The 26,763-nt window shown below is 35.7% G+C and overlaps 5 protein-coding genes across 24 annotated transcripts; 4 read left to right on the top strand and 1 right to left on the bottom strand.

The window, feature by feature from the left end:
* Positions 1-284: 284 nt before the first annotated feature.
* On the top strand, positions 285-3,993 carry LOC140964100 (protein ENDOSPERM DEFECTIVE 1-like). The gene is made up of 6 exons (XM_073423625.1): positions 285-1,506; positions 1,953-2,072; positions 2,508-2,624; positions 2,725-2,814; positions 3,481-3,588; positions 3,839-3,993. Exons 1-6 carry the CDS (start codon positions 544-546, stop codon positions 3,914-3,916), a joined length of 1,476 nt encoding a protein of 491 aa, XP_073279726.1. The 5' UTR covers positions 285-543; the 3' UTR covers positions 3,917-3,993.
* A 1,300-nt stretch (positions 3,994-5,293) lies between these two features.
* On the top strand, positions 5,294-8,167 carry LOC140964369 (uncharacterized protein At3g52155, chloroplastic-like). The gene is made up of 5 exons (XM_073424074.1): positions 5,294-5,599; positions 6,064-6,163; positions 6,238-6,417; positions 6,631-6,748; positions 7,608-8,167. Exons 1-5 carry the CDS (start codon positions 5,386-5,388, stop codon positions 7,668-7,670), a joined length of 675 nt encoding a protein of 224 aa, XP_073280175.1. The 5' UTR covers positions 5,294-5,385; the 3' UTR covers positions 7,671-8,167.
* Positions 8,168-8,303: 136 nt separating this feature from the next.
* LOC140964368 (protein PHR1-LIKE 2-like) lies at positions 8,304-11,520 on the top strand. Its single transcript, XM_073424073.1, has 7 exons — positions 8,304-8,578; positions 8,670-9,015; positions 9,811-9,887; positions 10,019-10,073; positions 10,459-10,528; positions 10,617-10,686; positions 10,903-11,520. Exons 2-7 carry the CDS (start codon positions 8,814-8,816, stop codon positions 11,359-11,361), a joined length of 933 nt encoding a protein of 310 aa, XP_073280174.1. The 5' UTR covers positions 8,304-8,578; positions 8,670-8,813; the 3' UTR covers positions 11,362-11,520.
* Positions 11,521-13,942: 2,422 nt separating this feature from the next.
* LOC140964402 (myb family transcription factor PHL7-like) lies at positions 13,943-18,044 on the top strand. Of its 20 annotated transcripts, none has more exons than XM_073424148.1 (9): positions 13,943-14,126; positions 14,564-14,671; positions 15,082-15,188; positions 15,289-15,516; positions 16,151-16,227; positions 16,310-16,352; positions 16,470-16,530; positions 16,768-16,837; positions 17,333-18,044. In XM_073424148.1, the coding sequence occupies exons 4-9, from the start codon at positions 15,387-15,389 to the stop codon at positions 17,891-17,893; spliced, it is 942 nt and encodes a 313-aa protein (XP_073280249.1). In that variant the 5' UTR covers positions 13,943-14,126; positions 14,564-14,671; positions 15,082-15,188; positions 15,289-15,386; the 3' UTR covers positions 17,894-18,044. The 20 variants fall into 20 exon arrangements, with proteins under 20 accessions (XP_073280249.1, XP_073280247.1, XP_073280253.1 ...); XM_073424146.1 differs by having other exon boundaries at positions 14,761-15,188; XM_073424150.1 differs by lacking the exon at positions 15,082-15,188 and adding an exon at positions 14,261-14,411 and having other exon boundaries at positions 13,979-14,126.
* A 2,701-nt stretch (positions 18,045-20,745) lies between these two features.
* On the bottom strand, positions 20,746-24,960 carry LOC140964098 (subtilisin-like protease SBT5.4). Its single transcript, XM_073423623.1, has 11 exons — positions 24,661-24,960; positions 24,390-24,499; positions 24,218-24,315; positions 23,946-24,110; positions 23,708-23,819; positions 22,519-23,053; positions 22,361-22,455; positions 22,026-22,271; positions 21,805-21,919; positions 21,507-21,720; positions 20,746-21,412 (listed from the first exon to the last, which is right to left on the bottom strand). The coding sequence occupies exons 1-11, from the start codon at positions 24,742-24,744 to the stop codon at positions 20,871-20,873; spliced, it is 2,316 nt and encodes a 771-aa protein (XP_073279724.1). The 5' UTR covers positions 24,745-24,960; the 3' UTR covers positions 20,746-20,870.
* Positions 24,961-26,763: the final 1,803 nt, after the last annotated feature.

Below are 26,763 nucleotides of genomic sequence, written 5' to 3'. Positions count from 1 at the left end.
CTATTTTTGGTAAAATGTCATTTTGTATTGTAATTTGTGAACAGTGTCTTTTATATCGAAATATCAGCTAGCAACTTCAATATGTCAGATTTATACTATGGTTGATTAAGGTAAGCATATGTTTATCACATTCTCGATATAGTAAATCGATCCATATGTTTTATTATACGTAACACATTAGTATTGTGTATATGAATTGCGTGAGTGTGGCATATTAAAACCTATTATATGGATTAATTTAATATTTAACGATAATAATAAGGCAAAAAATATATATCTTATTACCTGATTCGGGTTGACGGGCCAAACATTTTGAAATAGAATACTAGGAATAGACCCGTTATGTGTCGAGACACGGTGAACATTTCGCAACGGCTAGTTTTTCAATCGTGTTCTCTTTTGTTTGTGACAAAGTTCCCAATTATGGTTTTGTGATTTTGTTCCATACCATTTTCGTTATTGGAGGAGGATTTGAACTTTTAATAATCGAACATTGTTGGATTGGGATTCTTTTGCTTCTGAATTTGGGGAGGATCGAAGAAAATGGCGGACCGTACGGACGTAGCAGCGACGGGTTCGATTGGAGAGCCGCCAGCTCCGCCTCCCACCCAACGGCGGCCGAGAGTGAGGGAAGTTAGTTCTCGCTTCATGTCTCCCCTCGTCCAGCCCAATTCATCCCCGAACCATCTTGACCACCCCCGGTCGAAATCGGTTCAGAGGCGGCGAACAGACGAGAACCACATCCCAGAGACTAATCGTAGCTTGGATAAATCTTTAGGTTTCGGTGTTTCCACTGTTCAGAGAAAACAACAGCCGCAGCGAGTTAAGCAGCAGTCTAAGGAGAACGGCGAGGATCACCAGCTTCCGAGTTTTACGGTTTCATCGAGACCTGACACGCCAATCGCCAGCGGCACCGATAGAATTGTTCAGTCTCGATATAGGCAAGTTTTTAACAGTGTCAATCGTTCAAATTCGTCAAATGGTAGCAGCAGTGGAGGATGGACACCTGTTTCAGCGGCAGCTAGGTTATTGCAAGAGGCGACTTCTGATATGGAGAAGAAGCTTTCTAAGATCTCGACATCGAGGGATGATTCAGATTCATGTAGGGTTACTTTTTCAGATCAGAGCAGTTCTTCATGTCCAAACTCACCCCTCTGTGTGCCAATGAGTAAGCTGCGGAGTGGTCCTGATACACGATCTTCTATGCCAGATGTGGATAAATGGACTACAGAGAGGAATCCTAGTAATGCTGGCAAAATTCCGAGTGATTGCACACGTTCCTTGAACTTTTCGTCTTCTTTGAAGGTGGTGGGGGTAGGTACTTCATTGCCTCCTCATCCTTCTTTCAGCATTAAGTCGGGGCTTGATGTCAGGAAAGGAAAAAAGATATCCAATCATTTAGAAGATGTGCATTCTCTCAAGATCTTAAGTAACCATCATCTGCAATGGCGATTGGCAAATGCAAAAGCAGAGGCCGCCATCCATGCTCAACAACAGGAAGCTGAGGTTTGTTGCAATATGCGAAGCCTCGTCCCTAGATTTTTTTGAACTATCATTTAGAACATGGTTGGGGCAAGAGCGACAAAAGCATTTGAAAAACTATGGCTTAGGGTTTCTTAATAGGCAAAACTAAATCAGTTCACACCATTCTTGTCCCTGCTTTGATTGCAATCAGAGGTTTGGTTCCAGTTCATGTTCATGTGGGGTATGGTCGTGCATATTTAGTTCCCGATTTGAACTTGGTTCCTTCTATTCTAGGTACTAGCTACTAAATCAGATTTCCTGTTCGATCAATTTGAGTTTGTTTACATACCATTTTTATTCATTCCTGTAAACAGATTGACTCCTTATTTTGAGAATCATAATTCCTTTCACAGCATGGTAATAATTGACAATTCCCAATTCAAATGTTATTTTTGCTGATCAGTGGTCTTCTTTTTCTTTTTTTTCAGAAAAAACTTTATTCACTTGGGTGTGAGATATCAAATATACGTGAAGATGTGCAAAGCAAATGCAAGGAACTTGAAGCATTGAGAGGAATACAAACTCTGACTTCGATTGTTGAGGCTCAAGTAAGAACAAAATCAACAATTTTATTATGTCATCTAATTGAACATTTCATACTATGAAAGATATTCTGTCAGCATTATTTAACAAAACTTCTTTTCACTAATCTTGTATCCAAGTTACATTTAGAAAACCTTTATGTCACAACTTTCCAACTCACAAACCGCTTATACAACAATCTATTTCATCCAATTAATCATAACATGCATTTTGGTATTTACTACTCATCACTTTGCTAAGAGCTAGAAGGAAAGATTACTCCCACTGATAAATATCTGCCAAAAAAATCATTTCATGTCGTCAGCTCCACATAATGTTCATCGGTGATCATGATTGGCTTTCTTACATCCAGCAAATACAAAAAGCCAATAATCTTCTAGCTGCTTGATTCATTTTTAACTTCATGTAAAATATTTACATGTACTGTAATTCTGATTTAGATGCCATATCTTGATGAATGGTCTACAACGAAAGAGGATTATACCACTTCTCTGTCAGGCATAACAAATGCATTGCTCAGTTCATCTGCCAGACTTCCAATCAGTGGCGAAGTGCGGGTGAGATCTAGTTTCAGTGTTTTCACTTCACTAATTATCTTTGTTTCTTGTATTTGGTGCTTTTATGCGATGGACTAAGCTATGATGTAATCTTTTTCAGGCTGATATTGAGGAGATAGAGAATGCTATGAGTTCAGCTTATAAAGTTGTTGAGTCGATAGGTTCTCGTATTCAGAGATTTACGGAAAAAGTAAGATCTATGCATCCTTTAAGTAATTTAAATGAGGAGGCTATTAGATTATCCACTCGTGGCGAGCTACTAGGAGCCACTCGGACGTGTGAGTTGGCGACGGTTTACTAACCATTGGAGCGCAATCTGTAGTCACGATGAAGGGGTGTGATGATCCAAGAGTTGGTGCAATCAGGACATTGGATTATGATCGGATGGGCTAGATTGATCTATACCACAATGATTAAATCTGGAACGTCAGATCAAGACAAGCAGTTCCAAAGGATGTGATCATCTTGAAAAGGAGCTACGATCTGAATCGTCCAATTCAAAATGGACACACCAGATCAAATCTGATCAAGTGACGTGATGATGTGATCCAATGGTTCTGGTTTACCAATGGGGTGCAATCTAACCATTAGATCAAGATATGACGGATCAAATTGAATCTAAATCGAGTGCAAATAGTAGTTCCTGTTGAAATCAGGAGAATCCTCCTGGTTAATCATGGTCCATGGAGTAAGCACATAACATGATGTTCAATGAGCATACAGCAGGAACTTAAGTGGCCAGGATATTTGTTTGATGGAAAAGTAAATAGCAAAACTAAATGTGTTTTTAAAAAGAACAATATGTTGTGTATTATGATGAGATTTCGAAATCAAAAACCATTTTTTCTCACCGCAGGCTGAAGAAATGGATGGCTCAATTTCAGAATTAGCCAGGATGGTTGGTGGAGTAAGAGTTCATATCGAAGAGTGCTGCTATCTGCTAGCCAAAACACGTAAATCACAGGTTTGTCTATTCTTAAAAAAGTAGTAGGCTCCTCAAAAGGTAATACATATATATGGGCTATGAAATTCACGCCTTCTTAACATGGAAATTTTTTTCCTACTTCTCTAAAATGCCTTTTTTCCAAAATAAATTAAACTAAATACCTCATCGGTTTGACTGTAAGAAGGGTTTGTTACTTGCTTCGTAGTTGAAGCAGCACAAGCTTCTAAGGCTAGTAAACTCTAAATATGACCGACATTTATTTTTGCAGGTGGAAGAGTGCAGCCTGAGGGGAACTTTAATACAACTACATCATATCAACCCATCGGTGAATGCTGAAGCTCAATAATACATACATATATTGTGAATGTACTCTTGATTCAAAAAATTCATGAAGAAATTCTTTTGGTCACACCCCCCCACCAACCCCCCAAAAAAATTTTGTGTGTAAATTGTATTCAATTTTTTAAGCAGAAGTATAAAATTAATGATTTTGTACCCATAAAACCGAAGATTCAGTGACTTCTTACTCATTATTTCAAAGCCAATTAGCCATAACCATTTCTCGCTTTAGATAAAGAAGGGGCATGGATTCCTGTTCCATGTTGCTCTCGTTCTAAAGTAAAGTCTCCGCCTATCTACTATATTATTTAGGTTGTATACATTTGATTCGGCGAAGGATTTGATTTAGAAAAAGATTTGAAAAATATATTTCAAATATATTATAATTAATTTTAATTAATTTTTTTTGACTTAATATAATGAACTCGAAATTCACTTGAATTTAATTTAAGATACAGATGTTATGATTATTGTGACAATAAACAAACTTCCTAACTACATTTTATTTTTAGTTATTGTTCTTATTATTTAAAATATTATTAAAATACAAGAATGATTGGATTATTTAAAGAATTGAGTTGTTTATTTGGAATTAATTTTTATAAAAATTAAATGGCATACATTAAAAATGTAAAAGTCAAATTAAATTGCTTGTGTTCATATATGTTTGATAATATACCATGTTTTTGTTTCTTCCATCTTTTATATGTTCATTCATAAATGATTCTTCTTTTTAATTTTATATATTTAAAAACAAAATTGACCAATAGAACGAGTATCAATTTCTTTTTTAAAAAATTATATATTATATTTGAGAAATTCAAAATTTGGCCTCAAAATTTCTCATGTTGTCATTTTTACCGACTTCGAATTCGATCTCCCTCGATTCCTGTATTCACTCTTAAATATAACAATGATATATACAATCTCGGACTTTAACTTCACTGTCGATGTTTTATTAATAATTTTAACGATCTTCTTCTTCTTAATCTATTTTTAAAAAGAGTAAGTTTCTTGTGAGATTGTCTCACGAATTTTTATCTGTGAGACGGATCAACCCTACCAATATTCACAATAAAAAATAATATTCTTATCATAAAAAATAATATTTTTCCATAAATAACTCAAATAAGAGATCCGTCTCACAAAATACGATCCGTGAGACCGTCTAACACAAGTTTTTGCCTTCCAAAAAATGGTGTTATTTATATGCATTAATTAATTCAAATTTTTAGTTTGTAAAGCAAATTAAGACATTAAAATAAAAAATAATGAGATAAAAAAGTTTCTTTTTATAGATATCACGAAAAATTATTATTTTTATAGATACAGATTATATTTTGTTTAAAAATCGTGCGAGTCTTGTAATTGAAACGCATTTTCTAGTAAAATCGCTTTTGGGACGGGAATTGCGAAATCGTGAGACCGTCGACAGAAATATCTGGTTGGCCAAAAGATTTGCTAATTTTGTCCGCCATGAGTGCCGCCGCTGTGCTGATGCCGCTCAGTAGCACCAGCGCATTGCATTTGTTGAAAGGCGGAGGAAAATCAACAGTTTTTGTGCGGAATTCAGTCGCAGTCGGTACGACGGAAGGGCAAATCTCGACGGAGGCTCCGCCTGATGCTGTCGCTCGCCGTCTGATACTGCTCCGCCACGCTAAGAGTTCCTGGGAGAATCGTTCGCTCCGAGGTACTTACGTTACAGAAATGACGGAATCAGTAAATCAAGCCAGTGCTTAGCAGTTCTAGATTATGCATTTGAGTTGTGGATAATGCACGGCGGCACGGGCTAAAAGCTATTTGTGTAAAATTTGGAAGTACCTCGATTACCTTGACTTGAATTTCCTAGAACCTTGGGTAGTCGCAAAAAACATAATCAGCAGGGGAGGTTCTATTTATTTCGGCTTCACAACTTTCGTTTTTATGAAATGTACTATTTTTTATTTCCGTAATCCATCTTGATCATGGTTTCCTGGAAGAGGATGCAAAATGTTCAAGAGAAGCATGTCTTGTTCTCCATTTTTTTTCAGAGTTTCGTACTTTTGCATCTTTTATTTGAGACAATCATAAAATTGTAAGTACAAATTCTAAGTGCGTTGCTTAGAAAATTATACAATAAGTCAATTGTATAATTTTTTATTACTCGTTGTATAGATCATGATCGCCCTTTGAGTAAATCCGGACGAGCTGATGCCGTCAAACTCTCCCAGAAACTTAAAGAAATGGGCTGGGTTCCTGAACTTATATTGTCCAGGTTGGGGTTGCCTCCCTATTTAAACTATTGAAATGAACAAATTGAACTTCATTCAATTTTTGTGATTTATGCAGTGATGCACAGAGGACTCGGGAGACATTGAAAATTATGCAGGAGCAAGTGCAAGGTTTCTTGGAAGCTAAAGTACGCTTTATTTCAAGCTTTTACTCAATTGCTGCAATGGATGGGCAAACAGCCGAGCATCTGCAGCAGGCTATTTGTAGATACTCGGGAGATGAGATCCTTACAATAATGTGAGCTCTGCTGATTGTAACTTCTCTGGCACTGTGTTGGTAAACCAGGATGCTATCGATGTTTATACGAACTTTGTCTTTTATTACTGTTCTTGCTAGTGCACCACATTTCAGTAAAATGAAACTGAAACTGAAACTTATGGTGATTGCGTGAAAGAAAAGTATAATTTATTGAAAAGTTTGTTTTGCATTTGATTCAAATATATTGTGCAGGTGTATGGGGCATAATAAGGGTTGGGAAGAAGCTGCCTCTATGTTTTCGGGTTCCTCCATAAATCTCAAGACTTGCAATGCTGCGTTGCTGGAAGCAACTGGAAAATCATGGGAAGAGGTTATGCCTACTTCTTAATTGTTCATGGATCCCATCCTTATAAAGTTCTGTTTCTTTACCTCTTCAAATATATTAAGTTGGCTTAGTGAATCCTATATCACAAATAGCATCGTGTTTTCAAAGAAGAAAAGCTTCTTTGTGGTTTGCTACATTTGATTGGAAACTTTAACGTCTCACTGGTAATAGATTTGTGGATGCATCATTTGAAACCCTAAAATCATTCAGTAGCTTAATTGATTTACAATACTGTTTGTGTGGTCATGGATCAATGGTGTTGTCTTTACACCTTCATGCAGTCGCATCGTTATGTGTCTCCACGCTCTTAAGAAAGTGGTCAAGAGTTTTCAGAAAATTTCCATAAGCTTCATAATGGTCTACGTATTTTACATTCTAGTGCTAGGACTAGCAATTAATATTAAATGAACATGATTGTTCAAGTTGATATCCACATTAGTTGGAGGATTCAGGTGTATGGATTCTTTAGAGTAACACATGATTTGTCATGTATTAGCTTATGAAACGAAGATGGTGTTTGCAAATGCACAAAAAAAATGATTACATATTGCAAATTTGTAAAGGAAAAGTCTATAATCACTTTTTTTAACCATTTGCAAACACTGCCGAAGTCTTTCTCTATTTGTTGATTCACAAAATAATGCCACAAAATAATGAGCCTGCAAAGAAGATTGAAGATTTTAGTTGTAAAACAAGATTGATGACCATGTTGGTATATCGCTGTATGGTATTAGTTGTTTTTGGCTTGAGGAATCCTGTTTTCGGTGGCAATTGATGGCATGCTCCGTTTCTTATGATATCTCATATATTTACTCCCCAGCTAACTCTTGCTTTTCATACTCAGGCATTTTCGCTGGCTGGATTTGGTGGGTGGAAGCTTCTAGGCATTGTGAAGCCGAACACTTAACTCGACCACCACTCATTCACATGAAACCCATAACTTTTGACTCACTAACTCACTCACAGTTCACCTTAGATGCAAGCAGGCTTCCACCCAGTCAGAGAGGAATCGTCCAAATTTTGCTAAGGTGGCAAGCACGTGGTCTTGGGAAATTTTTAGTACCATCCCATAATCAAGCCAACTAATGACTAGAGGCAAAAGTTCCACTTCTTGGTTTAAAATAAAAATCTGCCTATATCCCCTGAGTTGTGAATGTGCATTAGCTTTTTTCGTTATATAACCTGTGTTAAGTGCAACCCTGATATGTATCAGTTTTGTGCGTAGTTACAATGGTGTTGTCATTTATTCTGCTGCGCATAGTGGAAACATTATTCCATCCATGCTCGAACTTGAATTTTGTTCCATCAGTGTCAAGAGAGTAATTTTAACAAGGGTTGATTTGGTTTTTGTTGTGGAGTTAATTTTTTGAAAATTTATATACCAAATAAATCGATCATATGTAACTAGCACGAGATATGTAAATTAACTTGTTAATTTGGTCCTGGACACCTTATTTGATACTCGATGGTCATGTATGGCTCATTTCCTATTTTTTGATATGCTTGTTATGTTTTTAAAGAATTTATACAAATAAAAATTGTGGGCGTATAAAAAATATCTTTTTCCTTTTTCGTCTCTCAAGTAAAGTAAGATGTGTGCATGATTAATATATGTTCGTCTCTCAGACGTGGGCATAACAAATATACAGTCGTGAATAAGACTTTGATATTTATGTTATCATGAGTCTAAGGTTAGCTATCAAGTGATATCTTATCGCCAATTCAATCGAAAATCTCCATGGGTAAAGACAAATTTTGACAGACGAACGAATGGATAAAATGAGCTCCACTTTCCCAGGTGTTCAGGAGATTCTGGTACGGTTCTTTCTTTTTACAGTGTTCCCTATTTCACTTTTTCACTCCCACTGACCGTTCTCTTTCTCGTGATCCGTCCTTTACCTTACAGTTGTTTACACTTGACAGAGCGCAAAGTCGTGAATATGTTGAAATGCGATATTAGTTTTGTGCTCTATCCTGTTCTTTACTCACCGCCTTCTTTCCATCTCCCAAGATCTCTCAGCTTCACGAGGCTTACTTGCGATTCTCCTCCATGTTTCCGAGTCTGATTCAATCTCGTGAAGCTATTTTGAATCAAGACAACCTTCAGGTGTCGAGCAATTTATGTTATGGTCAACGGGTCAGTGCGGACCCGTGTCTGGTCCTTACATCCGACCCCAAACCACGCCTTCGATGGACTACTGACCTCCACGAGCGCTTCGTCGACGCCGTTACTCAACTCGGTGGCCCCGGCAGTAAGCGCCCTTTTCCCCTCTTCATTCTTTTTTTCCCCCAAGTTAATGGACACCCATTTTTTTGAATTTTCTGATTGATAGATTAGATTGTGTGCTTGTAATGAGTGCCGACTTTAGTGCTTAAGGGTGCGTTATTACTTTATAGTCGTATACTTGTTTTAGTGGATGACAAGGATCTGCATGTTATTTGATTAGTCTAACAAATTTCTTTTAGACTTGAACTTATTTATGTAATCTTGGTCATCATATGTTTGTCAGTTCAGTTAGTGCAGTATGCTATTTGAAAAATCAGTTGCTTCATCTATTAGTGCTTCTTCATGAAGCTTGATGCACGCAGATGAAATGGAGTGATTCGATTATTGTTGGTTTTAGTTCGGTTTCTCTATTGGATTGAGAATATACTATTAAACTATCCATTAGCGGGCTTGGTTCTATTGCAAGCTAAGACTTCAGCTTGTTGCTGAGATAATTTACTTTTTGTTCTGTTTAATAACGTGCCACTTAGGAAATGAAAAACAAGCAATAGCAGTTTGGCAGTGGTGTCTCCTTTCATTCTGTTTTTCAACAATGAAACATTTGTCGAAAGTCGACGATATAAAAAAATAATCAACCTGGTCCGGAGGAACTTAAATGTTCCATGATACCTGTTCGGAGGGACTTAAATGGCACGCCCAATATTTTCTGCTTTCTGTTTTATCCAGTCTCTGTGAGTATGTGGATTTCAATTTTCATATATAAGTTTTTTCTCGATATGGATTCCAGTCCAGTGATTGCTAGAAATTGACTGTTTTTCAGAGGCTACTCCGAAGGCTATAATGCGTGCTATGGGTGTCAAGGGATTGACACTGTTTCATTTAAAAAGCCATCTCCAGGTTTTACTTTCTTTCTAATTAGTCATGCATCTTTTTATCCCTCGGATGGAGTTTGCCTTTTCTCCCCATGGAAGTTGCAGTGTTGTGATGCCTTTTCGAGGTTTTTAACAGATATCCATACATCATCGCAGAAATATCGATTAGGGAAGCAATCAGGGAAAGAATTTGGTGAGGCTTCTAAAGATGGTAGGTCCAGCTTGTTCTCTATTCGTTGGAACAGCCTTTAAAGTCAAATTATAAAATCAATAGGATGTATAGAATAAATATTATCGTTCCATTCTATTGAGCAGATCCCTGAATAAATTGACTCAATTTGTTCAGCCAAAAAGGACAAACCATATAGACTCCATTCGTTCTGGCCCTGTTCGATCCTGACTCCCAAGTCCCCAAGCGAGCTGGAGATGAAAAATGGAAAATTTCGAACACATCTGTATTGAGTCAAAAACGAACAAGTCATTTTGATATTTGTATCTAAAGAGATTGTATTATTGACATTTTAAGTAAGAGTTATTCTATTTCGATATCGAAATAGTGAACTGACTTATGATCTATCAAATGGTGGGGGTCTCAGGTTCATACCATCTGGATAGCCCTCGTGCCACCGATTCTCCCCAAAACATACAAGTATCTGACATGAATGAGTAAGAGTTTGTGTTCTTGCTTGGGCAGCTTGTAAAATGCGCATTTTACTTCAATTAATAATTCGGTCAAAGATTGGATTTGTTGTAGGGGTTATGAAGTCAAGGAGGCGTTAAGGGCACAAATGGAAGTTCAAAGCAAACTACACTTGCAAGTAGAAGTAAGTTCATGTCTCAATCTGCCTCATAATACATTGGCAAGTGCATTTACAAAAGATTTTAGGCACGGTTTGTTTTTGTCTTGCAAAATAAATTTAATTTTTGGAAAATTACATCAAATTGCTTTCACCTTGATTTCAACTTATTTCCCGAAAATTCATTTCGTACCATTTCAGATTTGAAATTCAAAAATCAAACCCTTGCCAAATTTTGCACAGGCTGAAAAACATCTGCAAATTCGTCTAGATGCAGAGAAAAGGTACATGGCTATGCTAGAAAGAGCCTGCAAAATGCTAGCAGATCAAATTCTTGGATCTGAAGGAACAAATGATGATGGAGCTGGTTTCCATGGAAAAGGAGCAAACCCGGCTCCCATAAATCCACTTGAACCATATCCATTACAATCTGCAGATGCCTTTCAAGCTCATGTCCCAGCGGAAGTGTCTCCCAAGTTTCATCCACCACATGCTGATTGTTCTACAGAAAGCTGCCTTACATCTCATGGGAGTCCTGTGGGAATGCGGATAGAAAGGTCTTCACCAGGGGGAAAGCGAGGAATGCCAAGTAAGGACATGACAGATGCATCGTTTATTTGGGGCGAATCGGATGGCTATACCCCGGATTTGCATACTGTGCAACATGTTGATTCTCATGGGATCGCTGGGTGTGGTGTATAAAAATGTCTTGACCGTAGTCGTGTTTGATTTCCATTAGTGATCTGAATCAAGCTTTTGGGTCATCTATATTCTGGTAGTTTAAGATAAACAAATGACAGCTAATTTATCTCAATATGTAATCAAAGATGGTTTAACATCAAGAATGAGTTTATCTCTTCATGTTCATGTTCCACCTCTATTACCATTTAATTCTAACTTTTTTAGTATTTGATGAATTTTTCTGCAACAAACGTGTCCGATTTGTACACGGGTTTGCCACTTCGGAGAAATACCAATCGGAAGGTTAAATTCTATTTCATATAACACTGGAAAACTATGTACGTATACTCGTACGTACAAATATATTTTAAGCAAATCAAGTAATAGGGTAAACTCGAAATATAATAATAATAATTTTGTAAGGCATTGTTTCACGTGATTGATAAAATATTAATTAATTACTTATTCTTGTTTTGTTTTACTCAACTAGCTCTACAAATGATTAATATCATGTATTATTATTCTTATCCAGATATATTGATTGATATATCATTTTTATATTACGTATTTTTTATCATCTATCAATGAGCCAAGCGATGTTTAAGATGATAAAATTTGAATTAAAAATAATGTTTGCTTAAGACTCCAATCAAGCCAAAAAAAGTGATAGAACCAAGAACCTGATAAAAACTTTACTAAAAAATACAATAGGATCTACAACCTATATTTTACAAGACATTGTCTAGTGCCGATTCAACTTAAAGATTATAAATATCAGAGTATTTTGTTATCTAACACTGATCAATTATTATTCTTAAAAAATCATTTTCTGCAGTATGTATCAATAAATGTATTTCTAAGTGCTACAAAATAAAGATTGTAAAAGTTACTAGTTCGTATAGTGACAATATAAAAAATTAAAATTACAAAAAATGCAGGATATCCAATAAAAAAACAATTTTGTCCTCAGATTTAAGGGGCGGTTTTATGAAATTCCAAATTTGCCCTTGCGCCGGACTCCCCCCCTCCTGTCAGCTCCATCTCTGTTCTTCTTACTCCTCTTCCATAAAATCAGGGGTGTATTTATTCTATACTTTTAAATATTTTTAATGACTTTTTTAAATGAAGGACTTTTGTGAAGTTGATGGATTTTTATTGACTTTTATGAAATCTCATAGAATTGTAAAACAAATTTCATAGACTCTTATAGACTTTTTTTCAAGATTTTTGTAGACTTTTGTAAACTTTTTCATAGAATTATGTGAATTTTGTAGTTTATAATTGTGATTTATTTTTTATTAATTTTTTTAAAATAATTATTGGATATAGATAACCTCTTCAATTTTAAATTATTATTTTTATTTATGAATGTAAATGAATTTTACTTACTTAAAAGTTAAATCAATTTAATTTGTGAAAAACGACAAATGAACTATCCAATTTATTGAAATCAAAATTTCAATTCTTTATGTCAATTCAACATATTAATGAACAATATTTTTATAAGTTCATAATAAAATTTTATTAAAAGAACACTCAAAATAATGAGTAACCTTTTATAAAAAAAAAATCTAATCATTACTGACAATTTGATCAACATTGTTCTACATTCCATTGGCTATGGTATCCCTACATGTATTAGCATTTGCTCGTTATTGTTTTTGATTGTTAAATAACTGATCAAAGTCGTCACCTTCATAAACTTGTGCTGATGAAGACAATTGAGCTTCATTATATAGTTCAATTTGAAATTCATCAAATTGACACTTCTTTCAAATAAAATTGTGTAATATAGCACATGCCAATACAAGCCCTGTTAGGGGTGGAAAAAAATACTGAATTTTCGGTATATCAAGATTACCATAACAAAAAAATATTGAATTTACCAAATTTTAAGTATACCGAAGATTTCGGTACGATATGGTAACAATACCGAATTTTTCGGTACGGTAACGATATCCAATTTGAAAATTTTGGTATATACCGAAATAACGGAAAAACATACAAAAATATTAAAATATATAATATTTTAAAACAATAAATTATAATTTTTTTAAAAATGTAAGGTTTTTTTGGTTCGGTATACCGAAAAGTTTGGTATAGTATCGGTATGAATTTGCTTATACAATAATTTAAGATATAGATTAACTAAAATTAAAGAAAATAATTAAAAATAAAATGTTATATAATAATTAATAAAAAAAAATTAAATTTTTAATTATGTTTTTAAAAAGTACAAATAAAAAGAAAAATAAATAGATGAGAAAAGAATGAAAGTTTGTATTGAGTATGTGAATTTAGGAGATTTCTCAATTAAATGTATATAAAAATCTTTAGGTTGAATCAAATACTTTTGTTGACATTTTATTGCTGTACCTTAGGCTATAATTCTTGTACTTAATAGAATTCCGTAGAGTTATTAAAAGTCTATTGACATTTTGAATACCTATAGACTTTTGTAGAGTTTTTAAAAGTCAAATTTGAATATCACATGACTTTTTAAAATTCTACAAAAGTTTACATTGAATATCACTAAACTTTTATGGAGTATATAAAAGTCTAGTTTAAATACCTATAGACTTTTAAACTCCATAAAAATCATTAAAAATCTATAACCAATACACCACTAAATCAGCTTAATTCACATCGATTGGATTATATTTCTGATTACTTTAGGTCGCAGTTTTGCATCAGCCATGTGATTTTAGTATGCTTTGAGTTAATTCGTAGTTTCTCGAAAGGTCTCGAAGATTTACAGGACGGCGAATTCGAATTATGTAGATCCGGTAATTTCAATTACCTTTTTGTATTTTGTTATCTAAATTCACAATGTATATTTCTTGCCTTTTTTTCTAAATTCTGCCGAAATCTTTTGGAATAAGAATAAATTATCAGGTTTATGTCTATATGTGATTTTCAGGGTGCTTAATTTTGCATTTCATCGTGAGGATTATTCTTGTTTTCTAGTTTTACCAAATCTCCAGTGTAAATGATTTGAATTTTGAGCTTTGGAAGATCCTTTCCATGCGTGTAACTGGTGGTCTGCTGAAGCTTACGACAAAGTTGGGAAGGTTTTGACTTTTGTTCGTAACAGATATTGTGCAGTCAATGATTTCTGATGATGGTTATATGTGGTGTTTTATGTTGCTGGAATGGATTTATACTTAAGTTAGTAATTTAAGAGCGATTTCTCACCATTTTGATTCTTCTTTGATGATGACAGCGTTGCATTTTGCCAAGTCTTGTTATACGAAGCATAGTGTACTAAGTGGACGACGCCTCCTTGCACGGCCATGAAGTCTTGGTTCTCGAATTATCCGTCTCATCTTGTGTATAACCCAATAAAAATTTTGCATGTGTTTTTCGATCACCTACATTTTGTTATAGCTTATAACTTACGCTGATATAGTTTTTTGTAAGATAACTAGAATCCAGTTGCTTGCTTACTTCCCCGAAAGGAGAGAATACCAAGCCTGTTTTCTGTTGATAAATAGACAAGGCTTCCATTCCTTTTAATAAAGGAATCTCAGATTTGGGGAAGTGGGGTTGCAGGTCGGTCTTAGTCCCACATAAACATAAATGACCAAGAGAAGAGTGTCAAGTTGATTATATCATAAACTGCCTTTTCATCATCAATGCGTTGTTTTAAGTGCAATTAGCACAGATATTAATTTTAGGATGAAGAATCTTCAGAAAATCATCATAATCATTTAACATTGATTTCCTTAAAAATGACGATAGGATAAACTTCTGAATGATGACTACTTCGAACTTAAACATCTGAGGGCATTTAGTTCCCTCTGTGACACTCTCCCCAACTCTACACTACATCCATGAGAAGGAAAATGGTAGAATATATGTCTTACCTCAATATATGTTGATAACATATCCATTCATGGTCTCATAAATATTTAAATTTTGACTTAGGCGATTTTATCTTCTGCGTAGATTAATGAACCATACACCTACCCGATGGTGTCCGCTCAAGCTTAGTTCATAATAATCCAGTTGGTTTTGGTAATCCATCAAATTGTGGTGCCAGTGCAATGGATAATGTCAGTGGAGAGAACAACATGAACAACAATTCAACACTGGCAGCTAAGCAGCGGCTTCGTTGGACGCATGAACTTCACGAGCAATTTGTTGATGCTGTAGCACAACTTGGTGGGCCAGATAGTGAGTTGCTTTCTTCCCCATTCAGAAAGCAAAAGTGTTATACCCTCCCCCTCCCCCAAAATTGGGCAAGTAAAAAATACTCAAACACCCTGAGGATGGAATAAATTTAAAGAGAATAAACACAAAGAAAAACATAAAAACTTTGACGAGTTAGCTTTGACGGTTTTGTGTGGAGAATGTATTTCCTCTTTAGTGCCTTCCACTGATCTTTTCTAGCTTATTGTAGTTTAACGGTATTACCACTCTCAATAATTTAGGAAAACACAAATTGAAGATAGTCAGTTGTATCCACACAAACAGCTGACCATTGAAATGCTAGATAATCACGCATTTATGTGCAAGTTCCTTTAAGAAAGGTTTGTTATAATTCTCTCACTTTAGTATGGAATCTGCATCGCCTTATGAATTGTACTTGAAGTGGTGAAGCAAATAACTCTCTTTGTTGCCCTCATTTCTTCCTCTAACTATTCAAATAGATGACATCAGTGTTTAGGTTGAATAATTGCGCAGATGTAAATGCCTTAATAAAATATTCTGAGATATTCTCATGGGGAGTGGCTTTTTGAGAGTGCCGTACTTCACCCACGCTACATAAACTAAAGAAATTTTCTGATATTTTATTACCGTATATCAGGAGCTACTCCTAAAGGTGTTCTCAGAGTAATGGGAGTTCAGGGGTTGACAATTTACCACGTAAAAAGCCACTTACAGGTGCCTCGGAATTCATTTCACTAGTGTTATCTGTGTAAGTTTGTCTGCATGGCACCTTGCACTGAATATATTCTTTAAACAGAAATACCGGCTTGCCAAATACCTTCCAGATTTTTCATCTGATGGTAGGTTTATCACATTCTTATTGTACTGTATATAAATTATACTGATTTTTTAGGATTGGGATTGTACCCTCACTTGCCCGTTTTCTTACTTCTGTATTCTGTATTGATTTATGTTAGAAGGGAAAAAAGTCGAGAAGAAAGAACCTGGAGATACTCTGTCCAGCTTGGATGGTTCATCGTGAGCACATCCTCCTCATTTTTGTTACTTTTTTTCAGATTATCTTGTGAATGACTGTTTTATAGTTTCTTTACCTTGGTTATTTACCAATCATTGCTAGCTATTTCCTTTTTAATTCTGACTTTCAGTTGTAACTCACCGTTTCTCATTCTCTTTCCTTGATGATGTGATAACTCCAGTTTCCCATACTATTATCTACAGTCGCCATTTGATCCATAGATAATGTTTTTCTTGTAGTGGAATACAAATAAACGAAGCACTGAAGCTGCAGATGGAGGTACAAAAGCGACTGCACGAGCAGCTGGAGGTATTTCCTATTTTGTTTTCCTTTTGTCTTTAGCAGATAAATCAACAGGATATCCTTAAATTCTACGTGGTAAGGTTAAATCTATCCTTCATTTGCTTCAGTTATGTAAGAGGAAATTATTCTTCAGAGATAATTTAAGAGGACCAAAATTTCTTTTCCGCTTAATCATTTTGATTTGTAATGCCATAGTTATCTTCGAGCAAAGATATATTTGAAATTCTTTAAACTTTTAAGCACTTGTTTAGACTAAAATGTCTACGTATTAGCCTGACACACTGTGAAATATAAGATCTTTGTCTCTCTGATCTTCTTCCACAATCCAGAGTTGATTCTTTTGGTTTGTATTTTTCCTCTTTGCATCCTCCCAGATGCTTGAGTTCTACCTATTTTTTTAAGGGAAGATGATGGCATTTGTAAAGCTCCCAGAATTTTTTTTTTGCATCTACTGACAAGTGAAAGTAGTGCATCATATCAGAGTGTTAATGACTTGTGCAGGTGCAAAGACAGTTACAGCTACGGATAGAAGCCCAAGGAAAGTACTTAGAGAAGATAATCGAGGAACAACGTCTGAGTGGAGTTTTTACTGAATTGCCAGACTCTGTTGTTGCTGCTTCTGGGACTAGTAACAATTGCCCAGATTCTGATAATAAAATTTTAACTGACCCACCAACTCCTGCTTCAATATCTGAGTCACCGCTTCTGAACAAGCCTGTCAAAGAACGTTCTCCAGCTAAGAGCCTCTCTGTCGATGAATCCTTGTCCTATCATGAGCCTCTAACCCCAGATTCCACTTGTCCTGTGACTTCTCCAGTTGAGAGCCCAAGTGAAAGATCAGGGAAAAAGCAACGGATGAGCACTGCTTTAGCATTTTCTGAGCCAGGAATCATTCTTTCCCATTCGGTACTAAAGTCAACCTTCAGCTCTTCTTACCAGCAGCCGCCACATTCACTGTTCTTGACTAACGAGCAGATCGATCATTCTTCAGGATTATCTGCTGGTAAAGAGAATCAGATAGAAAAAGTCTCAGGTACCAGCAATTCAGGTACCAGCATGTAGTTCGTACCATAATTGCTGTCTGTAAGCTATATTTGGTCAAAGGTATGCAACTATAAGAATCATACCCTGTGCAACCTAAGGTACATGATTGTAAAAGCGACATTAACACTGTAATAATGAAGTCAAAAAATGTTATGCAAAATAATCTATAGCCTCTAGACATGCAAATGCTTGGACGATCTTCTAGCCATGAAAGTATCATGGTAATCCCAACTCTCCACATCGCTAATCCTTCCTTCTGTGGCACCCGCCATGAGGCATAAAATTTCACCAGTTCTAATACATTCATCTTCTTCACCTTCTATGTAGCTAAATTCCTCAACTACATGCTCGAGTCATCTGTTTTCAGCGGAACATCCCTTCCTCTCTTCACACCCTCTGAGTTCTCATACCCTAACAATTCTTATGCTTTCCCTAATCCTCAACTGACTACTTGGTTAGCACCTTCGAATAGTGTTGCCAGAAATTCTTCAAGTTCATGCATAATAGACCTATTTGAAGCTCCAAATCCAAAGCCCACGTGGAAAAGATGAACGGGTATTTTCATATCAAACTGGTAATAGGATGGATGATTGATTGAATCGTGGGTTCTTGTGGATTCAAGTATCTTTATCCTTTCTTAGCCCTTTCCATTGGATGAACTAGCGGAATATAGTATAGGCTATCATTGACATGTAATGCAGCCCGCTTCCAATGTGAAGACATATGATGAAGGGAAAAGACTGGAGATGTGGCGTTAACGCCAGTCTCAATGGCCAAATGTTACGCAATAAGGATACAACCACTCCATTTGGGCTTGCCCTACCACCCAAAGATAAGCTTGGTTTCTTGGGGAATGTTTTGGAAATTCTGTCGTTGATGTTGTGCTAGATAAACGGTTTGATGGTATCTCGTAAAAGAGGCATGAAGACGATTCAAGAGTTTGGTCCGAGCAAGAATCGATGTTAGGATAGGGTAGAGATAACATCAAGTCTGGGTTGATCATGTGTGGTCAGGGGTAGACTGGATAAACGTGGTCATGATGAGCAGAATGCAGAAAGGACCGCCTATGATCCCCAGAATTGGCAATATATTCATCGAGAATCTGTTAAATGGGATCGGTCTTATTGTCCCCGAGGGACCAACCGTTCGAGGTTGCGAAGTAGCTGCTTCCATTGGCAGATGAGTCAAGTGACACTACCATAGCGAACATTTGACGAGATGCAAGGAATATGGAAGACATGGGAGCATTGGGCTGTAAATATTTCTCGGCCTGACCCGCTACCTGAGTTGTAACTTGTGAGATCAAGGCATATTGAGCAAAGTTCCGCAAGAATTGAATAGGGCCATGGGGATTAGATGCGCGAAACAAAAAAAAAAAGACAATAATCACGACAGACAAAATCAAGATTCTCCAGCAACATAAGAATTAACCATAAGATGAAATAGGGGATATTTAGCTATATGACCTCCTGACACCAAATTTTTAAAAAATTGATGGCTTCTTTTAAATTGGTATGAAATGTCAAAATTGATCTTATATATACGGTATATCCAAAATTAAACTATTATATTTATATTTAAATAATTAATTTATTAACTTACACGGGTCAAAAAAGAGAGACTAAGAAGCGGATCAATAAAAATATTAAACCCTACCCATATTATCAATATTCTCTCTGTACTCATGTCTCTATCTTGCAATTTCTAACAACAAGACCCATTTTCTCTTTTCTGGATTCAAAAAACTTTGCTTACAAGGAGGCAATATTGAGAAACAGTGTTTTTCTTGCTATTTTCTGGCTCTTTGTGGATTTTGTTTGAGAGTGGTTCTTATTTTTTGGTGTATAATTTTTGTTTTTTGGTTGGAAGGGGTCAAAAGTGAAGTTTAAATCGAAGAAAAGTGAGAACGAGCAGGAAAATGTTTGGGTTAGTGTGAATGTAAGATTATTGCAACGTAAGATTTTTTCTTGAAAAACAAAATTTATTTACCAATTATCCTAATTCATGAATTGAAAAGAAATTTCTTGAGATATATAATGTGGATGGCGTGAATGTGTTTTTGGGGTTGAACAAAGACCCGACCAAATGAGATTTTTCTGGATTATAATTTTGTATTTTGAGGGAATTAATTAATTGAAAATATAGAAGGAAGGTCATATAAAAAATATTTAAAGTCATTAACCAAATTAGCTTTCCAATGGAGGTTATAAAACTATTGCCCCTTGAAATAGACGCATCAAGAAAAGGTATAACATTAAAAATGACAAAAAAAAAAAAAAGACACCTTATACGGAGTAGTGCTTGCATTGCTTTTGCTTGTGATCTCCGAGGATATTTTCTTGCAAGAAATGTCTCTCGATTTTCCTGTGAGTAATTATGATTTGGTGAATCACAAAAACTTTAGAACGAACAAATTTACTCACACCAGAATCAAAATATCCATTCGATTGTCGTAAACAAAATATGGACGGTAACAAAGAGAATTCTTGAACATTTTCGAGCCAAGCATCATAGCACCTTCTAGTTATTATCCCAAAGGCCACCTTAGATTGCCATCATCAAACTTCTTGCCATGAAAATATGGATCAAGAGCTGGTGTAACATGTGAACTCCGCTCGACTTGAATATGATGCAAATATATCTCGAACTCGAAACAGTTTCATTCTCTTTACAGATCACGACTTCTTTGAGCCAGGGGATCTCAGAAATCCACTGTTCTTTTTGTTGGTGTACAATGTATCGTCCAAAGAAATGGGTTCGGATTTATATAAGAATCATTATCTTATTAATTTAGCAAATTGACTCAAACCGGAGCAAGAAAAAAATATTATTTTAGAGATATTACATTAACTTGTAATTTGGATAAATAATGAGATGAATAGGAACATATTTTTCCATTAGAAACTAAATTAATCCAATATAACCAACCTCCCAATGAAGAATAATAAACAAGACAACCTAACTAAACATTTATTTACTTCAGGTAACTCTATATTCACTGATCACCAGAGCTGGTCACCACAATTGGACTCCTCACATAATGCCTTCCATCTGACCACAACAACTCTCCGAACTCGTAATCATTTGTGGGTTTTCTTGCTTGTATATGCACCTTAAAACTCTTCTCTTCTCCAAACGCCTCAAATTTCAGAATCCTGGGTTCAACTGTAACCGAAAATCCATGTGGCTGACGCACCCTGGCAGCATAAGTCCCTGCCGTGCCCACGTTTTTCAGTTTTCGTGTCACTGTGATTGATCCCGACACTAGATTTGTTATTGAAATGGAGGGATAGTTGAAGTTTGTGAGGCTGTATTTGTGTGGACAGTTGTAATTTCCCCCCGAGAAAGATCGCATGATGGTTTGATTATAGCCACTTCCGCAAAGGAAATCCAGATAGTCGTTCACGGTTAAGTCGTAGACCAATCCAGGGTCCATGGCGCGGTTGGGACGGATATGACCAGACCCGTATGCAAATGGAGTTGCTTTGCTGTAATCCGCATCCATCATTGGATTAATGGTGTTGTCTCTGGTTCTTGCTGTTGCGGTATTTTTTTTTCAGAGAAAATGGAGTTAATTTGAGGACATTGTTGCAAGAAATGGAGTTTGGAGAACAAGATTTTGAATCAGTACCTGTTGTCATGATTGCTGATCGAATAGCAGCAGGGCTCCACTCGGGATGGAGGTTCTTGAGCAGACCAACGACCCCAGAAACATGAGGACAGGACATTGAGGTGCCGGATTCAGTATTATACGGAGTTGTGCGTTTATCGAACATAAGGTCCGTGGGGCTAACTCCTTCGCTGAATGCGGCTATGATGTTTACTCCTGGAGCTGTAATATCGGGCTGCAAACAGAATATTTCATAATTAAACAAACAAAAAATTTGAAACAAATTACACCAAGGCAAACAAAAACTTGATGAGCAAACCTTGAGAATTTCGGGGGTCACAGTATTTGGCCCCCTGGAGGAGAAAGCAGCCATAAATGGAGCCGGTTTTTTCTTTAGTTCTGCCTTAGGAGCAGTAATAAGTCCCATCGGATTGCTGTTAAGTTCAAAAAATATAATAAGAACACGAAAAACATGGAAGAAAGCAGCAACTTTTTTAAAGTGAGAATATAGGTTGATTTCCAGAGGGAGACGTTCCGTACTGGCTAGTGTTGACATAGGAAAATACGGCTACACCATCAGTGTAATTTATATGAGTTGCTGGAAGAACGTGTGGATCTGATATAATCTCATTGCCACTCGCCTTGTCATTACAGAGAATCATTCCAGCGGCACCAGCAAGAAGGGCCTGCTCGCCCTTGTCCACCCTCGCATTTTCTCCCCTTAGACACACGAGTATTTTATCTTTCACCTTCTTAGAGTCCAAAGTTCCTGGCTTGCATAGGATCCTGGATAAAAAAAACAACCAAACTATGTTTGTTTTTGAGCAGCTAACTTTTGTCAACTCCGACAAAATTCATCAGAAAGAGATTCTTACGCATCTTCAGCAGAAGCATGTGCTGCTTTAGCCTTTGAAGCGCTAATCAGTGGATAAAACTTGTCATGTGGTAATGGTGCTGAAAGGCTCATTCCCTGATTTCAAGTATAAGTGAGAAAAAATTTTGAGAATCAGGTAAATTGTGCAAGACAACTAACCTCAAGAATCAAGCCATTTTGCAGTTTAACATTAGCCTGGAACTGTCTATCTAGAGTGCTGGCTCCTACAGTTATCATCCATGGTGCCACATTCGACACAGATCCAGGCTCGGGTCCTGAATTACCAGCTGACGCTATAACTACAAGTCCGTTCTTCACAGCATGGAAAGATGCTATGGCGAGGCCATCATTGAAGTAGTCGACAGGCTTTCCACCTAGAGACACTGAAAGTACATTTACACCATCGTGTATCGCCATGTCAAAGGCTTTCATGATATCAGCATCGAAGCATTCACTTCCATTGACTGGAGGCCAGCACACTTTGTAAGCCGCCACCCGGGCTCTTGGGGAACCCCCTTTTGCTGTTCCATTGCCTACACCGAATACACTAGCCCCTGGGACAAAGTTTCCGGCAGCAGTGGACAGTGTATGGCTGCCATGGCCATCATTATCACGTGCCGAATGGTACGTAGAGTTGAGTTTCCCAACATAGGCAGCATACCCTTTGTTGAAATATCTCGATCCAATTAGTTTCCTGTGATACCGAGGATTTATTTGCTAATGAAAATAGTTTCTTGCCATTTATTCAAGAATGGGTTACATTTGATGATAGTAATATATCTGCTTCTCATGGTGGGCACATTGTTAAAATTGTATTTGGTAAGTTTTTAATTACGAAAATATACCAGCAGAATAATATAGTAACTAGAGTTCGCTTTATCTAAAAATATTCACCAAGTATGCTATTCATTAATATTGACTCGTCAAATTGGATCATAGACAAATAGTAACAGCTCTTTTCATAAAAAAAAAAAAAAAAAACTATCAAGAAAAGCTTGGGGTGAATGATTATTAGGGAGGAGTATGTTCTGTGACTCATGGTTGTGTCATGTACCTCGAATTCGATAATGTCACATGATATCTACCCAAAAAAAAGATAATAAAGTCAGGTGTATATTGATCCGAAGAAAAGATACATGACACAAAACATAGATAGAACAAAAGTCATTTGCTGACACATCCTGGTGCAATTGGAAAGTAAAAGAAATTAAAGAGCACTTTTGCAAAATAAAATGCATTGATATGTTGAGAAATTTGATATAAAGAAGCATTTTCACATGGTGCAGTACTAGCTAGCTATTATCGTCATCTTCATTAGAGAAACAAAATGAATAAAGAGAGAGAGTACCTATTGCAAAGGGATTTATCATTGCCATCAAACTGACAGATTCCTTTCCACTTTGATGGAATGGGGCCATGAATCCCTTTGTCACTAAAGCTCATCGATTCGGGCCAAACACCTAGTAAAGCCATGAAAAATCATTCATTTTGTTCTCAACTTTAAACCAAAAGCACAATGCAGGATTTGAAAAAGAGGGTTTCAATCAAAAAGATGACATCAAAGAAATATTAAACCTGTGCTTTACCAGTATCAAGATTTGCGATGATGGTATCTTCACCGAATCTCGCTTTCCTCCATAATGAAGATGGATGAATCACACCATTTCTTTCAAGCATAAGAAAATCCCATGAATGTGTTGTGTGAAGTTTTCTACCATGATTCAGGAAAACAGATACCACGTCCGGATGTTCTGTATTGAACACAAAAACGAGCCTTTTAGCATATAGAAACCGATAATAAATTAAATGCATACAAAAGCGAGAAAATCAAATGCATGAAGGCGTATATGCTCCTTACTTGCAATCTCTGCTGCCTCTTCCTCTTCAAGAACTGCGGCAAATCCATTTATGTGTCGCTTGTATGAGTAAAATATGGCATCCTTTGCCTTGTCCTTGCTGCAGGAAAGGACACGAAATTTTAACATATCATGTGATAATTTAAGCAGATTTCACCATGGCAAAATCATTACCTTCCCAAGAATGAGGCAAGCAACTCATGGTGAGAGTCGACTACCCGGTGCAGATCAGCCGTTGTTGCATCCGAACCATGGGAGTGTTCACCCAAGTACACTATATAAGACTGCTTCACACATAAAAAAAATATAATATATAAAGACACACACACACACACATATCCGATTAAATAAACATGCAAGTTTCGATTATCGAGAAGAAGACAATGATTTTACATTGTGAAAAAAACACTGAATATAATCAATTACAGAGCAGGACAATGCACACCTTTTTGATGGCTAAAGCTGGTTCTTGAAACACAGCAAAAAGAATTAACACTGCAAGAAAATACGAAAACTTGGCAAATAACATTGTGCTTTTGTCACTGTAAAAAGCCTGTGGTAGTGATACTACTTTATATTATCGTGTCTGTTCAATAACCAAGCACAGCTGCAATATATTTTTTGAAAAGAGAAGACGCAGCACACAACATTATAATCGAATAAAATCAATCTCAAATGCTTCCAAAACACCTTTGTTTTTATATTCAAAACACAAGAATTACAAGAGTAAAGAAAATCTTTTATCTTTATAGATATAGATAGAACGATAGATAATCCAACCCAATAATATCTAAACAGAACGGATTTGGCGAATGGCTCAACAGAAACTCATGTTTACCCGATTTTCTTGAAATGGGCCATCTTTAAATGGCATCAGAATTTATAGGGATTAGGGTTCATGGTTATCTCCGACCTAAAATTAGGGAATTTTAACCGATCCATATTGCTCCAATGCATGAACCTTTTCTTGAATGGGTTGCTTCTGATCTTAGTAAAACGTTGATTCATGAACGTACAATTCCCCTCCGGAGGTTACAAGCTAAACTAAATTCATGTACTTGTGCATCATAGATACCCACAAAAAGAAAAGAGAATGAATCTTGAATTATTACTCTGAACTGATTCACTTTTCTCTTGAATTATTATTTACTGAGAACTGATTCATTTGAAATTATATGAACATTATAATTCACAAAAAGTTTCCTTAATTCTCTTTTTGCCAATTATTAAAGTCAAAAAGGGAAAACGGTGTATATATTGCCATTCTTGCATGTTACTAACGCAACTCCATCGTCTTCTAAATATCTCAAACTGAAGTACAAAGGGTAGATTTCAGAGTTCGTTCAAATTGTGTATTTTATCTTTTTTGATTGATTGATTGATTTCAAAAAGGAAAAGTTAATTGGTTTTGTGTAAATTATTTTTTAAAATATTTTAAAAATTTACTTCACTTTTTATTAATTAAAAATGTAAATATACAAATTTAGGAGACATAAAATTTTTGTGCAATATAGTTATACTAATTATAAGAATAGTATTTCTAAAGTATCGGTTTGTTAGGATTTGGACGATGAAAAATTGTAATTTTGGTCATATGTATTTTGTTTTTAGCATGTTGTCTTTATTCTTTTTTATTATTAAAATTTACTTACCTTGACGCAGATTTATGTAGTACCACATAACACTGTCACAGACAATTGCCCATATTAATACTGACTTTGACGATATATATAACAAAATTTGTAAAGAAACGTGACATACAAGATCAAAATTACAATTTTTTAAAAATAATATCACTGCTAGTAAAATTTGTATGCTTTTTTAGAATATGGAAAAAAAAGGGTTTTAATCAAGGCAAAAACTTGTGTGAGACGGTCTCATGAGTTGTATTTTGTGAGACATATCTTTTATTTGGGTAATCCATGAAAAAGTATTACTTTTTATGTTAAGAGTATTACTTTTTATTGTTAATATCGGTAGGGTTGACCTGTCTCACAGATAAAAATTCGTGAGACCGTCTCACAAAATACATACTCTTAACTTTTTATTGTTAATATCGGTAGGGTTGACCTGTCTCACAGATAAAAATTCGTGAGACCGTCTCACAAAATACATACTCTTTAATCAGTTAATAATTTGTCGATTGACCATATATCCATTTTCTTGGTGTTCGTAAGTTGGCGAAATGAAGAGTATGGGGAGTAAGAATGTAATTATGTATGGTACTTGCTTCGTGAAATTGCAATAAAATTGAACGGACTTGAAAGATTTGCATTATCAAATAAAATCAAAATCAAGATTTACTCTTCAAATTCTATAAAGTAACATTTTTATCATTTCTATGTGATCAAAATATTCATACCCTTCTATGTTTTTGGAAACAAATATCTCTAGTCCAAAGATCATATAATAAAGATTATGTCTTCTATGACCGAGTCTTGCTGATATTTAATTATGAGACGAAACAACCATGTCTATATTTACAAATAAAATATTCGTCTCACAAAATTGATCCGTGAAATAGTCTGGAGTTTTTGTGCATAATAAA

Source organism: Primulina huaijiensis, chromosome 18, assembly GCF_012295235.1.
Source record: "Primulina huaijiensis isolate GDHJ02 chromosome 18, ASM1229523v2, whole genome shotgun sequence".
Taxonomy (NCBI): domain Eukaryota; kingdom Viridiplantae; phylum Streptophyta; class Magnoliopsida; order Lamiales; family Gesneriaceae; genus Primulina; species Primulina huaijiensis.
This window is presented reverse-complemented; position numbering and strand designations above follow the sequence as displayed.

What these genes read in the sequence shown, in the direction of transcription:
- LOC140964402 (XM_073424152.1), top strand. Translation starts at nt 15,387, where the DNA reads ATGGATAATGTCAGTGGAGAGAACAACATGAACAACAATTCAACACTG. An exon ending in TCCAGCTTGGATGGTTCATC is followed by an intron (nt 16,531 to 16,767) that starts GTGAGCACATCC and finishes TTTTTCTTGTAG; the next exon opens with TGGAATACAAATAAACGAAG. An exon ending in GACTGCACGAGCAGCTGGAG is followed by an intron (nt 16,838 to 17,332) that starts GTATTTCCTATT and finishes TGACTTGTGCAG; the next exon opens with GTGCAAAGACAGTTACAGCT.
- LOC140964098 (XM_073423623.1), bottom strand. Translation starts at nt 24,744, where the DNA reads ATGTTATTTGCCAAGTTTTCGTATTTTCTTGCAGTGTTAATTCTTTTT. An exon ending in CAGCTTTAGCCATCAAAAAG is followed by an intron (nt 24,500 to 24,660) that starts GTGTGCATTGTC and finishes TGTGTGAAGCAG; the next exon opens with TCTTATATAGTGTACTTGGG. An exon ending in GATAAATCCCTTTGCAATAG is followed by an intron (nt 23,054 to 23,707) that starts GTACTCTCTCTC and finishes TCGGTATCACAG; the next exon opens with GAAACTAATTGGATCGAGAT.
- LOC140964369 (XM_073424074.1), top strand. Translation starts at nt 5,386, where the DNA reads ATGAGTGCCGCCGCTGTGCTGATGCCGCTCAGTAGCACCAGCGCATTG. An exon ending in GATGAGATCCTTACAATAAT is followed by an intron (nt 6,418 to 6,630) that starts GTGAGCTCTGCT and finishes TATATTGTGCAG; the next exon opens with GTGTATGGGGCATAATAAGG. An exon ending in CTGGAAAATCATGGGAAGAG is followed by an intron (nt 6,749 to 7,607) that starts GTTATGCCTACT and finishes TTTCATACTCAG; the next exon opens with GCATTTTCGCTGGCTGGATT.
- LOC140964368 (XM_073424073.1), top strand. Translation starts at nt 8,814, where the DNA reads ATGTTTCCGAGTCTGATTCAATCTCGTGAAGCTATTTTGAATCAAGAC. An exon ending in TCAACTCGGTGGCCCCGGCA is followed by an intron (nt 9,016 to 9,810) that starts GTAAGCGCCCTT and finishes ACTGTTTTTCAG; the next exon opens with AGGCTACTCCGAAGGCTATA. An exon ending in ATTTAAAAAGCCATCTCCAG is followed by an intron (nt 9,888 to 10,018) that starts GTTTTACTTTCT and finishes ACATCATCGCAG; the next exon opens with AAATATCGATTAGGGAAGCA.
- LOC140964100 (XM_073423625.1), top strand. Translation starts at nt 544, where the DNA reads ATGGCGGACCGTACGGACGTAGCAGCGACGGGTTCGATTGGAGAGCCG. An exon ending in CTCAACAACAGGAAGCTGAG is followed by an intron (nt 1,507 to 1,952) that starts GTTTGTTGCAAT and finishes CTTTTTTTTCAG; the next exon opens with AAAAAACTTTATTCACTTGG. An exon ending in CCAAAACACGTAAATCACAG is followed by an intron (nt 3,589 to 3,838) that starts GTTTGTCTATTC and finishes TTATTTTTGCAG; the next exon opens with GTGGAAGAGTGCAGCCTGAG.